General features: G+C 35.0%; 1 protein-coding gene across 1 annotated transcript in view; it reads right to left on the reverse strand.

Annotated features, from left to right (window-relative positions):
* Window positions 1-12688: 12688 nt before the first annotated feature.
* The window catches only part of LOC145249356 (uncharacterized), an 11498-nt gene continuing 8005 nt past the window's right edge, over window positions 12689-16181 (reverse strand). The window contains exon 3 of the mRNA XM_080110930.1: window positions 12689-12722. Coding sequence (XP_079967056.1) covers window positions 12689-12722 — 34 coding nt within the window. The remainder of the gene's footprint in view (window positions 12723-16181) is intronic.

Consider the following 16181-nt stretch of genomic DNA (forward strand, 5'->3'; position numbering starts at 1 on the left):
AAGTAGGAGGAGGCTAATGGGGCGATAATTTTCTGGGTCAGTTCTTTGCCAGAATTCTTGAAAACTGGTACTACAGAAGCAGTTTTCCAGCAGGCAGGAACGCAAGATTCATTAGGCATTTGTTGTAAAGTTTGGAGAGGATTGGAGCTACTTCGGCACAGCCGGGATGAGATCAGGTCCACATGTTTTTGCAGTGTCAAGATTTCTTATGATAGCATGCACCTGAGAAGGGGTGATTTTCAGATCTTCTAGTGTGGCGTCTGTCCGTAAAGGAAAGTCAGGGAGGGGGGTTGTTGGCAGGGTCCAGTGTGGGGTTGCCGGCAAACCAACTAGCAAGCATGTTAGCCTCCTCAGTTGCAGAGTAAACAACCTCATGATTGTTGGATAGTGGGGGATTGTCGATTGCCCATTATTTACTATACTGTTGTAGATTTTCCAGAAGTCGCGGGTTCCTAATTTCTGTGCTTCGATGCGTTTTTTGGTGGTTTCAATAAATTCTCTCTTAGCTGTCGCTATTTCTTCTTACAGTTACATTCTGGCTTCTATATACTTCTGCCTGTTTGAACTGGACTTATGTCGGTTAAATCTGCGGTACGCATGCTGCCTTTGCGGGATGGCGGTTGCACAAGTAGAAGTAAACCATTGGGGAGAGTGGGGCTTGCTATAAAATTTCCGTGTGAGAACATGTGCTTCAATTGCTGTTTTGAACCATTCAGTGGTCTCATTTGCGCACTGTTCAGCAGAAAGGATATTGAATTTCAAATCAAACGAACAGTACCTACTTAATTGTCATGTCACAAATAGTAATATATTCCAAAATTACGCAAAACGATTAGGTAGAAAAATAATTACTAATAAAAACAGTTTTCGATAAAGTTTAGATTAGCTATAAAATTTGTCCGACATTTTTAGTTACGTTCATTACATGACGTAAGCAACAGACCTCACATGACGTAAGCAACAGACCTTACATGACGTAAGCAACAGACCTTACATGACGTAAGCAACAGACCTTTCTCCCCTATCAAGTTTAGTAACTCTAACATAGTGATTTTACTTCATTTCACAAATTTCTTTTTTCATTAATAATTATTTTTTTTACCTCATCGTTTTTCGTAATTTTTAGATGTGTTACTATTTGAGATCTTAAATTCAATGTTTTTTTTCTTCCTTATTCTATATTAATAAAAGCGCCTTAAAATACAATGGACAATATTTATTGCGTGTTATTGGGTTTTCTGTCTAAAAAACAATAATTTTTTGTGCTATTCAGAAAAAAATATCAGCTTTATCAAAGCATATTTGTTGATTAAATATATTTCCACGGGTCCTCTTACTAGTAATAAATACCGTATACATATTATATTTCAGTTATTCAGTCAAATGAAGTTCCTGATTAAATTCCTTGTTTGTGAGGAGGAACGCGTTATTGTTCGGAATAAATTGTCTTTTCATTTATTTTTTGATTACTTTTCTCCTTTTTTTTTTTAAATACTTTTTAGGCTTTTTCGTTTTTCGCTATTCAGTTTCTATTTCCAATCTTCTCAATCTTTCCGGATGAGGAAATGATCTCCATGGATTCCAATCAAGCACATTAATAGAAACTTTACAAGTGTTGACTTCGGTTAAACGCGCAAACTTCGATTCTCGGAGTGTAATATTCTGAGGCAACGTTTTCCATTACTGAGCGGCGTTCATTTAATGATTTATTCTATTGTATTAGCCTAATTGATTGTATATACGGCATCATCACGTTGACATACGGTATAAAATCAGGTGTGTACCTGAGTGTGTATGTGTGAGTGCGTGTATGTGTGTGTGCTTCAGTGTGTATGTGCGTGTGTGCTTCAGTGTGTATGTGTGTGTGTGCGTGTGTGTATGTGTGCGTGTATGTGAGTGTGCGTGTGTGTGTGTGCTTGAGTGTGTATTATGTGTGTGTGTATGTGTGTGTGCGCCTGTGCGTGTGTGTGTGTGTGTGCGTGTATGTGTGTGCGAGTGTGTATGTGTGTGTGTGTGCGTGTGCGTGCATGTGTGCGCGCGCGCGTAGATATACAGCAACAGTAAAAAAAAAAGTTTGCAAAAGCGAATGACTTCACCTCAAACAACCTGTCCGTGAAACAGCTTTAACTTAATTTCTAATGGAAAATTCAATATTCTTTCTTAGAATATTTTCACGTGGAATTTTCCGTTTATCATCTTACTTTTTTAACACCTGACATTTAATATAATAATATGATGATTATTCAAAGAAAAATGAATACTATTATAATATGTGTTCGTCAGAATTCTCTGATTAATGGCCGCATTCTTTGTTCTAGCTCATTTGACTCGTCATTCTGGTTGTTTGTATTTATTCGCTGTTTTGAGACCCCATTGTAATGCACTTTCATATTTCAGTTTCTTTACAAAGTTTGTGAAAACTCTTCTGATGCCAACTGTTTTTCTTCTATTTGGTCTTTTCAATACGAAGGTCAACAGGCATTTCTTGTTTTTGCCATAATAATATTTCGTTCTCGTTAATTCCTTACATTAAGTGGCTTCATTCTTGTCTGGAGCGATTTCCATACAAAAAAACAACAACAACAAAAAAAAACCCAACAAAAAACAATTCTAAAGTGTACGTATTATTTAGTAGGTCTTTTTTAAATTCATTATTAATTAACTATGCTAATTAATTAAATTGATTTACGTTGACACACCGGTTCTTGTTAGATTACTTAAGTTAAGCAACGTTGAACCTGATTATTACCAGATGGGTGACCATTTTAGAATACTCAACGCCTTATGCAGGAAGACGTCGATACCTCTCTGCAAGGACTGCAAAAAACTGAACGTCCTCATTTTCCTCGACCGAGAAATACATGCAACTAGGGACCGCTTCTGAACTTCCCTGTCTACTCCCTCCCTTGGGAGAATAATTCAACTCGTCTTGAGTGAATGTCGCTGGAATTGTTAATTGATGGTGTTTAATGAAGTCAGTTGATGTGAAGGTAAGTCCAATTAGAAAAAAAAAATCAAAACAAAAAAACATTACAGAAAACAAAAACAAACAAAAATATAAACAGATAAAAACAAACATTAAAAACAAACAAACAAACAAACAAACAAAAAAAACAGAACAGCCCGACAAACTTGAAAAATACAAAATTACGTATTATGCATTTTTCGCATTATTATTATGCATTTTTCGGATTATTCAGACTACTCTCCGCATCTTGTAATGTTATTCTCACAACGTTTCGGCCGATGTAACCCTCGACCTTCAATGCGGTGATTATTCGTCTGATAACGACAGCCGGCATCATATTTTTTTTATTTGTATATATATGTATTTATTAAACATTCTTTACTATTTCTAATATTTCTATTTTCATTATTGTTCATAAAACTTTTATCATCATCTTCCGTTTTCACCGATAAATCTCTCAATTTTAAATAACTGTAATAATTTATTTCATTCTGTTTCGGATTATGTTATGTAGCTAATGCCTGATTCCCGACTAATGCATAGCTGTACACTTTCTATTTAATATTTTTTGGCTTCCCGATTTATCGGAAAGGGACCTATGTTTTCAGTGGTGTGCGTCCGTTAGTCCGGACGATTGCCAGGTAACCATCAATTATTTTTTCTTAAATTTTGCCACAAATTGTATTTCATAAAATAGATGTGCACAGAAAATTTTTCTTTTGCGAAAATTCCCGTTGTGACCCCAGGGGCTCAAAAGAGGTGAAAAAAATGCCCCAAAATGGCCAAAAATAACACGTTTTGCCCAATAACTTTTGATTCATCCAGTAAATTTTTCCGAGACTTGGCCAAAATGTGGAGCCTATTGTTCTTAATATAAACACAGTATGTTGCTAAAAACGCACCCTTTTGTGGTTCTCTACAAAAACTTGATATGTCTTGATATGTCTTATATATAGTGTTTTTTCACGGTTGACAACTCAAATATACATATGCTAAGGCTTGAAACTGCACCACTATCCATTTAAACTGGGATTCAGCGGCCCCATGAGCTCAAAAGAAGTAAAAAATACCTCAAAATGACAAAATAATGACACTTTTTGCTCCATAGCGTTTCTCCATCCATTAGATTTTCCTGAGACTTAGCCAAAATGTGGAAGCCATTGTTCTGAATATAAGTTCAGTATGCGTGAGCCTGACAAAATTCTGGTTCGAATTCCTTTGGGACATCTTAGGCTAAAAAAAAAAAAACTCCTGCCCTTTGGAGCTCTTTTTCATATTACTCAAAAAACTTGATATGTATGCCTATATAGTGGTTTTCTGAATTCAAATAAACACGTCTTAAGGTGTGAAACTGCACCGTTTGTTCATTTTCACTGGGATTTGGCGTTCCCAGGAGCTCAAAAGGGGCCAAAAATGCTCGAAAATTACAAAAAAATGACACTTTTTTTTTTACACAGGCATCACCACATTATTAAGACCAAGAGGTCACTCGAGGATAAGGGTTAAAGAGTGTACAGTAGAAATTGGACAATATAGTAATCATTAGTAATGAAAATTCGGTAAATTTGTTAACTTATATGGAACGGCTCATCAAGAACTTATTTACGTTAGACTTGAAGACAACCATATTGTAGTCAGCCGGAAAGCAGGAAAACGGAAGACAATTCCACAGGCGTGCAGTTCTAAGAAAGAAGCTTTGTTCATGGAATCTACGTTTAGGTTTAGACTTCATAACTTTTGCTCCATCCTTTAGATTTTTCTGAAACTTTGCGAAAATGTGAAGGCAACGTTGTCCCTTCACACTTCTCATTAATCATTTCTACACTATTTTTGGTGGCGTCATCTCACATGCAGCATCAGAGGGGGAACACGCATGCGCAGCTTGTATATAATTACACTTACACGTAGATAATTTATTGTAGTATTTCTATATCTACTTAAGAACCTTCTCCTATAGTACATTAATCTTCACTGGCAGAACCCGTGGAAATTCCACGGTGGTCGAAAAATTACCAAACACATTATAAATAAAATGAATAAAAAGTAACATAAAACAAATAGCGACGAATTAAAACAATTTCCTGGGAAATTCTTTTTCTAAAAGCTATATAAAAAAAATTAATTTAGATTTTTTAAATTAAAGTCATCCAATGCACACATCTTTTATTTTTTTCGAAATATTTTTACATAAATTATAAAAGATGTCTTACATGATAAGGGCTGCCCCCTTTTCATGTAAGTATATAAAAAAAGAGAGATTTAGTTAAAATGAAAATGAAATAGAATAGACGAAATTCGAACCTCATAAATTATAAAAGATGTAAATTCACTTGCTCATTTTTTTAAATTTCAAAAAGAAACTATGATAAAAAAAAATTACAGTTTCCTCAACACATGACATTTTTTGTTAAATTATAAAATAAAATAGCCAATTCCAAATCGTAAACAGACAGCCACGTTTATTTTATTTTGGGAGAGGAAATGGTCTTAATGAATTTTAGCTGATTAAGAGCGACTATAAAGGGAATTAATTCATTTCTCATTAATTAATGTTTGCGATGATGATATTTTTTGTAACACTGGACGTACGGACAAGTAAATTAATATTTAGATAGTGTTAAGTCAACCTTAATGGTGTATATATCCTAATCTTAGCTGTAATAAACTTCCCCTTAGAATCAATATTTTATTAAATTCCCGAAAAAATGACATATAAGATTTCCTAATAATGTTCAACCTCCTAATATCCAGAATTAAACCTTAAATGAATCTTTCTATATCATTATAACTGTAATCTTTAACCCTATCTTTTTATTTTTATTAATTAAACTTCTGAAATGCACATGAAAAAATATTAACCAAATTTTTCGTATTGGATATAAAATAAATTAATATTGATATCATTCAATATTACAAATAGTTCTATATTTACGATAATTAAATATTAATATATTTGAATATTAGATATATATTCAGTTAATGCTTGATTTAAATTTTGTTCTCAATAATTAATATTCAAGGTTGGAAAATAGAACTTATTAATCCAGTCAATCTGATGATTGGGTGTCGGTAACCATGGAAACTGCCTTTTGATCTCTAAATTTATCCTAGTTTGATCTTTTCCCTTTCTCTTCCTCTTTTTTTTCTATTTCATTTTTTTTCCCCCAAATCTTATGGTTTTAACTATCAACATGCACACCTACGCTTTTAGTAATTCTCTCCTCCATTTTTGTACATCAATTCATATCGTCTGATTTTACTGTTTACCAACTTCCACCGCATATATCTGATGTCATTAGATCCTCTGATTTTCTTACTATTTCCCAACACACACACACACACACACACACACACACACACACACACACACACACACACACACACACACACACACACACACACACACACACACACACACGCACGCACGCACGCACACACACACACACACACACACACATATAAATAAATAGAAGTTGTTCCACAAGTCTAAATTCTCTATATATCAAGTTTTAAGTCTGTAGGCTAAAAGTTCAGGGAGGAGTTTGGTAGAGACCGTCCACACACACACACACACACACACACACACACACACACACACACACACACACACACACACACACACACACACACACACATACATATATATATACAATGCCCTGACTTCAAGACCCGATCCCTATCTCAGTAGACGTTAACCCGTGATTTGTGTCTTAAATTGAAATTTTAAATAAAAATTAACGGTTTTTGGTTTTTGTTATTCATTTAGAGCCTAACTTATATTTATAGTATATAAGTAAACGTACGTACGGTATATAAGTATAGGTCACCCGACGAGGTCATGTTTTGGACGAAACGATAGCTTTATTATCTTCGTAACATAATGTAATTTGTAAGTTTATTTTCTTTCTTTCAGACATATATCCTTGAAAAGTTTGTTTGACGTTTATAACATCCGAATATGGTTCATTTCTTTTTCATCATTTTAAAATTTTGCCATTCTAATAATATATATATATATATATATATATATATATATATATATATATATGCATATATACATATTTATATATATATATATATATAAGAGCAAATAGTTAATAAAACATGTTAAAAAACAAGTTGAAAAAGAGTTAAAATCATATTTAATCTGAAAAGGAAACACTTAATAAGTGGATAGTCCTTAATCCGCGGAGTTTCGAAAGAAATACTTTCCTACTCATCAGAGGGTAGGAATTAGCAAAGTGCGGGATCGGATTTTGCATACAAAAGCATTTGATGAAACTGAAAGTAAGTCAAAGATCTCACTTGATAAGAAAAAGTGAAGCAGGGGGGATATGGTGAAGAAACAGGTGATTTCACGTGAATGTATGTGTGTGTGTGTCTGTGTGTAAGAAGAATGTTGTAGTTCGCTTGAAGCATTGTGTGTGTAGTGTGAAAGGAGTTGTGTTTGAAGACTATATCAATGCGGTTTGTAGGTATCACCGTGGATGTGAGTTAACATATAAATGAATAATGATAATAATAGAAGAAATTTGTTTAATAATTTTCAATTATATAACGTTTAGTTATTTAACGTGTCGTATAAGATGTTAAGTATTGATGTCCCTAATTTTCAAGAGTAGTATCTCTTCTTCGGGGAAAAATATTTAAAAAAAAAACGTGTACAACGATTTATCTGTTATATTTATTTATTTTTATTTATTTCCGGCTGTCAAATCAATTTCCAGCATACGAATTATGGTGAATATTAAGAATTGTTGGGAAGTATTGTATCTTTTTTGAAATGTATATAAATGATTACTTTTTCCGTACTATGCTTAAAGTGTATATTTGGAATGTTAATGACTGCCGTATTGGTGTCGTGTAATTTCCGATTTGGTAAAGTGAATAGTCTAAGCGAGACAACTCTATTTGCTTGGATTAGTTCCCCCTGCCAAAGTGTATACGTCAATATATATACGCGTACACACCGTGTATATGTACGTACAAACACATGTACATAAACGCATGCACACGTATACACACGGACACATGTATATGTATATATTAAATTTTAATGATTGAATTCATTTGTTTTATTACATATTTATTTGTTTAGTTTTTTCTATATATTAATTTCTTTGTTTATTCTATTTGCTTGTTTATTTATATGCGTACACATACGTATATATATTCTCTGTTCTATCTAACCTTGTTATTTATTGATTAGTGTTATGATTATTTATTATGTAATATAATGAGTTGTTTGTTATTAAAAGTAGTGAGTGCATATGTTTATATGAGGAGGCTGCAGTTTAGTTCTACTTCATTTATTTCAGATTATATGAGGAGGCTGCAGTTTAGTTCTACCCTGTTATTTATTTCAGATTACCTTGGTTTTCTTTTTGTTTTTGCTCAACCAACACCCTTACACACACCTCCACTTTTTTTTCCGCCTTCGCGTCACGGGTTCGAGCCTGCCTGCCTACTACTATTTTCTTCTCCTAACACACACTTACTAACACCCGGGCTACACCGGGCAATGGTGAGCACCCAGGCTAGTATAGAAATGAAGTTTTAGCTCCGGCTATCAGTTTTTGATTTCCGAGAACTAACAGAAGTAAAATGAAAAAAAAAAAATTCTTAATGTTAAAATTTCTTACACATTTTTATCAATCGATTTACTTTAAACGGATAGACACATTTCGTTATGTTTACGTTGACTGTTTCCACTTCATTTCCGGTTGCTTCTTCGTTTTTAATTGATTTTTGCCGTATCTTCTATTTATCGAACTGTTAGGCGAAAATATACATAAAAGAATCTCCCTCTCCTCTATGATAAGAAAAGCTTTTCTAGATAACAACGTAGTTGTTTAGAAAATCCGTTATTAACATGGGAATATGCAACCGGAAGTGAAGTGAAAACAGTAATCGTAAAGATAACTGCACATTTTTCTAGATAAAACTGTTCTCGCGCCTGAACTGATACCGATCGAATTAATTAAAACATACGAAAGTGCAGACACCTTCGCCACCCACACTTGCTAACATGGCCGCCGACAGCGACCGGAAGACAGTATCACACGGACTTCGACTGTATGTGTTGTTATTGTTGCGTCTATTTTGAGCCGTATGCCACGCGTTACCTAGCAAATCATGTCCCTGCAGCTTGCTTTTCGGATTTACAAAGCAATTGCAAAATATTAGGTTCCAATCTCCGCACCATTTCTTTGCCTCTTCCTTCCTGCAATGGTTCTTTCCTCGCGCGTGCACCAAAATATGGCTGACGGTGTTCTAATTCTGGAAACACCTCTTTCTTGACTACAGCTTATGTTATTTCTGGAAAAAAGTTGCGATTGATTCTATACAGTCCAAAGTTTGAGCGATTTTCAAAATAGCTCTCAAGCCAAGTGGTTTCATAAGAGAATTGAGTAAACGCGTGAGCGAAAAACCTAGATACCAACTTCGAAATCTAGTGGACGATGTCCTTTTTCTCCTACCTGTCTCACAAAAGTGAATTTGTGAGTTTATCTTTACTCTGTGGCTATTTTTTTATTACGAGTGCTCGGCTGAACTATAATCTCTCGTCTAGTTACAACCACTATCAATAATTTCTTTTACTCTCTGTTTGTATCTACTCCCAAACGAATATTCCATGAACAAAGTTTCTTTCCTAGAATTGTCTGTCTGTAGAACACAATACTGTAGGGCTGCTTTTCAGCTGCATATGACATTATCGTTTTTAATGCTAACAAGTTCATATTGAGCTTCTCTCCCAAATAATAAGATCCCACCCAGTTTCCCTATTAATGATCACCACGCTGTTGTCTAATCGGCAACCTGACAATCATGAAGCCTTATCCTCAAGTGGCATTTGGGCCTTGATACGTACTGACCTCTTGTAAAAAGACAGCAAGAATTTACGATCAAATTAATTGAAATACAGATTAATTATCTTGATTCACTATTCTCATTAGATTATTAAAATTAAGCGATGTTGAGCCTGGACAATATCAGATGTGTGCTCATTTGAGAATACTAGGCGCTGGATGTATTCAGGTAAACGGATATGTATGATATCTCAGAGAAATGAACGCTCCAATTGTGACAGTTCTAGATGACCTTTAGGCAAGGTGTATACCTTCCAAACGCAACAGACAAAACAGTCTCAAATGATGACGTCACGTTTTTGGGCTGAAAAAGGGGTTTTCAGTCAATTCTCTCCGGGAAGCAATGTGAACACGGCCAAATGATGTAAAAAACTGATAATCTAAACGGAATGTCACCGAGGCCTCTGACCGTCTGCGTCACTCATTTCATCTCAATTAGGAAGTTAAGAAAAAAATAATCATTAAGCTATTTAGTTTCTCTCTCTCATCTGTCCACACTCTCCAATAAAACCTTTAAAAAACTTAGCGAACGCCCCTTGTATCTTTTTCTACACCAGAAGTTTTATTCGTTTTCGTTATACAGATAATCGCCGACCACTAAACCAAACTGACACTCATGAAACGCAACGAAAAAAAAAAATCAACAACGACAACGACGAACAGAATAAAACAAAACCCGTATAAACACCCGCACTTATGTATAAAGACTGGTCACGAATTGATAAAAATGTTAAAGCACCTGACCTTTCTTCTGCTCCAATCGAATCACAAATATAACAAAGTTCTGGACAATCTCCATAGCCTAACAAGCAAAAGTATTTTATCCAAATCTGAGGTCTCATCCATCTTCATTATTTTACACTTTTTGCACGCAAACTGGTCATCATATTTCAGTCTACCTGTAATTTCACTGCACTTATTGTGTATGCAATATTTAATAGTTTCATAAATATTGAATTGTGCCAACTCCCTTTTCTTACAAACCGATCAATAGGATTTCTGTCTGTATAAACATTGATCATCACTTTAGTCTTGGTAACATCCACTCCCAAACGTTTACTTTTCATAGTATTCCTCTAAATCAATGTTTCTCAGTGGGGGTCCATGTGGACCCCCATGGTACATGTAACGTTAATATCGGTTCAGTCTTCAAGATAAACTGTTCATATATGTTCTTTGGTTTTCTTTGCATTACTGAAAAATAAAATAAGCTATAAGGGTTCACCAAAATACATTAAAAAGAAAAGTCATGATTAAAAAAGAGAACCATTGCTCTAAGTCAATGTAGTATAGAGGCATATACTGTAAAGAGGTAGTGTCGTGGACATCTGGAACCCTTCAGAATAATAGAGTTATACAAATTCAGGCACTGTTGAGAGTCCGAGGTGACTTAATAAAAGATGAATTATTGCTCGACAAAGGTCCTTTGTAATTTTAGTCGCTGACGCAAAAAAAAAAACAAAAACAAAAAAAAAACGCAGAAAAGGACTGCTGCTTAGGTGAAAAAAAAAACATAAAACAAAAAAAATGAACGTCTTTGTAGTGGAGAAAAAGAACACACAAAAAATCCGGCTTAATGGTGTGTTTTATTTTCAACTTGAATATATTTCCGTAACAGAAATACGAATTATTTGCCTAAATACAGTCTCGTGAATTATAAATAATCTTTGACTTTAATAAATAAATTTTCCATTGTTTTACGGGCAAGTACAAAATAGGCAGCATGCAGCATCTGTTCCGGACAACTCGTATGAAAATCTTTATACAATAAAAGGAATATGGACATGATCACATGATTTTTGTAATCATGCCTAAATTCCTTTCATTCTATTTTCCAATTGATGAGTTCATATTTTGCTGATAAATCAGGGAAGAATAGATTCGAAAATTGACATTATAACTACAAAAATGATTCTGCGCTACGAAACAGCTGCTGCCAACAATTGAACATTCAAGATGCTGAAAGAAGTAGACGGTAAGATGGACAGCATCTTGAAATTTGGAATACAGACATTTTGTAATTTATTTGTGATATGCTCTGGAGATATATCGAGCTGTATAACTTAAAGGACTGGTTTAATAAAAGATGAAATACAATTGAATAAGCATATTTTCCCCAGAATTATATATATATATATATATATATATATATATATATATATATATATATATATATATATATTTATATATATATATAAGTATGTGTATGTATATATATATATATATATATATATATATATATATATATACACACAGTACTGTTTCGCAGCTCCTCAGTGAGGCTAGACAAGCAATTACCTCAAGCCAGGATCGAAACCCGATCACCACGACAGTCGGAGCTTCCAACCATTGCGCTATACGTCTGCTGCTTGTTGGGGTAGCAACTCTACATACTCTAACAATAGACTATTTCTGACGTCACTAATTATCAGGTTCTGCTTTCCAGCAGTCTGAACCCAAGACTCAGAGAAAGACAGTCATAACCTTACTTTGTCCTTCAGTGGTGTAGAGTTCCCATTCAACTAACGTCGTTTCTGTATTTTCTGTTTAATATTCAGGTCCTTCTTTTTATTCTTTGCAACATTTTCACCATGACAACTGGCGACGAGGTTTCGCAAATTCATGACGGAAAAACCGAATTTTAAAATACCTCAGTGTTCCCATAACAGCTGCCGACAAGGAAATTCGAATCCAAGAATAACAATTGACGAAAATTCGAAAAGAAATTGCACGAGGAATTCACAAAAGAACAAACCGGCCGGTATTAGGTTAAAAAAAGTGAAAAAAAGAAAAAAACGAATTCAAATAATGAAACAGTAAAATTGTAACGCATGTTTATTGATATAATTCTTCAAACTGTAAGTACAATGCTCTTTTTTTCTTTTCTGGAGAAAAAGCGAAAAACAAACAAGAAAAAACAAAACAAAAGAAATGGACAGATATTTGTGCAAAGCATGTCAAACCGTGTTTGAAAAAAAAATCAAGGATACTTCAACATCGGAACTGTTTTTCACACATGATGACACAAAGCTGAAAATTATAGGAGTGAGCAACGCAAACTCATATGGTATTAGAACCTGTATACTACATATAATGCCCGACGGTACCAAAAGTCGATCGTCCATCCAATCAGAACGTTACTGCCAGCCGAGAGAAGTACTCAGAAATAAAAAAGAAGCGCCAAGTATCATATTCGCGGTAACTAAATTTCATAGGTACTTACATGGCAGAACTTTTATGTTACAAATCAATCATAAGCCGTTACTCGCGATTTTCGGCTTCAAAAAAGGCTTACCGACGTGTATTGCCAATAGACTACTGGGATGGGGTACAATTCTACTAAATCATGACTTTAAGCTGGAGTACCTGTCATCAAACTAGATTAGCCATACTGATGGTCTATCAAGACTGATAACAAAGGAAAGATAACTTTTTAAGGGTTTCATAATTGCTCACCGGCAGAATCCATGTTTGTACAGAAGGTGAGATCCGTTTTTTTACAAACGCTTACCAAATCAGACAAAACCACAAGTGACCACTTGCGTACCATATAAACGTTTCAGCCCTAGAGAGAGAGGAGAGAGAGAGAGAGAGAGAGAGAGAGAGAGAGAGAGAGAGAGAGAGGGGGGGCTTTTCTTCAAGAGTTACAAAAATAAGACCTCATTCGGGGATGTGGGTACGATCAGTAAGACAGTCAAAGACAGTACATATCGTGCAAGGACCTAGACATACACGTAAACGCCACTGGAACCAATTAAGATGTTGTTTGGGCAACAGCATCGACACACCACCGTTGGAGCAAGAACCGATCGATTCCATTTTCGAGACACCTGATTTCAACCCTCCCCAATACACACCCGAACAACGACGGTTTCAATGGGGGAAAAAGTTACCGATTGGTTAATGATCGATCTTAAATGAAAGAAACAGCTTTTACGAGGAAAAAGCTTGAAAGTGTGGGGTGGGTAAGGATGGCACCTCTACAGATTCTTACAATCGACTATTCCTGACGTCATTTCCAGTGACGGATTTTGCTTTTCAGCAACCTGAGCCCAAGACTCAGAGAGAGAGAGAGAGAGAGAGAGAGAGAGAGAGAGAGAGAGAGAGAGAGAGAGAGAGAGAGAGAGAGAGAGAGAGAGAGAGAGAGAGAGAGAGGGGGGGCTTTTCTTCAAGAGTTACAAAAATAAGACCTCATTCGGGGATGTGGGTACGATCAGTAAGACAGTCAAAGACAGTACATATCGTGCAAGGACCTAGACATACACGTAAACGCCACTGGAACCAATTAAGATGTTGTTTGGGCAACAGCATCGACACACCACCGTTGGAGCAAGAACCGATCGATTCCATTTTCGAGACACCTGATTTCAACCCTCCCCAATACACACCCGAACAACGACGGTTTCAATGGGGGAAAAAGTTACCGATTGGTTAATGATCGATCTTAAATGAAAGAAACAGCTTTTACGAGGAAAAAGCTTGAAAGTGTGGGGTGGGTAAGGATGGCACCTCTACAGATTCTTACAATCGACTATTCCTGACGTCATTTCCAGTGACGGATTTTGCTTTTCAGCAACCTGAGCCCAAGACTCAGAGAGAGAGAGAGAGAGAGAGAGAGAGAGAGAGAGAGAGAGAGAGAGAGAGAGAGAGAGAGAGAGAGAGAGAGAGAGAGAGAGAGAGTAATAACTGTACAGAGTACTTTTTCCGAGTCTTCTCGCTATTCTTTCAAACATTTACTATATATATATATATATATATATATATATATATGTATATATATATATATATACTAGCAGAAGTACCCGTCGTTGAATGGGTTCAAAAACAGCCTACAGAAAATGGACTGTGATTGATGAAAGTATGATAGGTTAGGAAAAGGAAGGGGTCGTAAAGAGATAGGTTTTGATACTTAAAAATTTTACCCTAGGCAAAATATGATGAAAGTAAAGATAATTTTCGCGAAAATATATTTTTTTTATATCAACTTTTTTTCCGTTCGTAGCCAAGAGTGACCAACAAAATGATGTTTCCTTGCAAAGAGAAAATGTTATATATATATATATAATATAAATATACAAGACATAAATGTTACCATAGTCAATAATAGTTATTTTATGGTAGAAAAGTTCATGGGTTTTGTATTTTTAAGTAGGTTGTAAAATTTTTTTTTTATTAATTCACGAACCTGTTTTTAACAAATCAAAATGGCAGCGATTTTAAAATGGAGAGCCCCGTTTTCAGTTTGAAGGAGGGGCGCCTGAGCATTCTGTGTTAACGTTTTAAGAGAGTTTCGTCAACGTAAGGAATATTTATAAATGTTTTCCGTTGTTTTGTGCTTGAGGAATATTCGATTATGGCATGTGTAGTTTAGAAAAAAATTCATTTAAGTTATTATCGCCTCAAATTTCGTTTTAATTTCGGTTCGCTGAAATTATTTCAAGTAAACTTTTATTGACTATGGTAACATTTATTTCTTGTATATTTATTTTTTCGGGTAGTCGTTTGTTGGCTTTTCTGCTAAAGACTCTTACTAAATAATATCGACCAAATATCGAAAAACAAACAAACAAAAACAGTTTTGAAAAATATTGAAGCTTTACTTACTTTAGTAAAATAATCCGAAACAGCAAAATGGGATATTAAAAAAGTAAACACGTTTTTGGCTTTCACTTTAATAAGAACGTGAATTTATGAGGTGAATGTATTCGACACAATATGATTCAACTAACAAAATAAATAAAAGCTAACGTGAATTAGGATTAAAGTTTTTTTTGCATAGGCAACACCACTTATCAAGGCCAAGAAGTCACTCGAAGTTAAGGGTTAAAGAGTGTACAGTAGAAATTGGACAATATAGTAATCGTTAGTAAATGGAAATTCGATAAATTTGTTAACAAGTGGAAGGGCTAATCAAGAACTTGTTTACGTTAGACTTGAAGACAACCATATTGTAGTCACCTGGAAAGCAGGAAAACGGAAGACAATTCCACAGGCGTGCAATTCTAAGAAAGAAGCTTTGTTCATGGAATCTACGTTTAGGTTTAGGCACAGATAAAGAGTGGGGGAATTCTTAATATTGTTTTCAGCTAAACGAGTGTTTCTTGTGAATGTTTGGCGAAGGGTGTGGACCATAGACTAAAGCTTATTCGAACACTTTCCATGAAAATAACGATACATCAGAGACAAACTCGCAACATCTCTTCTGTGAGATAGAGGTTGCAGGGAAGAGAAAAGGTCATCTCCTACGAGGCTACGAAGTCTATTTTGAACTCTATCAAGGCAGGACAAATCCTTTCTAGCAGCTCCTGTCCAGATGTTGCAAGAGTATTCCATCCTTAGACGTA

The sequence above is a fragment of the Euprymna scolopes genome, chromosome 28 (assembly GCF_053919585.1).
Source record: "Euprymna scolopes isolate OS-2025 chromosome 28, ASM5391958v1, whole genome shotgun sequence".
NCBI classification, from domain to species: domain Eukaryota; kingdom Metazoa; phylum Mollusca; class Cephalopoda; order Sepiida; family Sepiolidae; genus Euprymna; species Euprymna scolopes.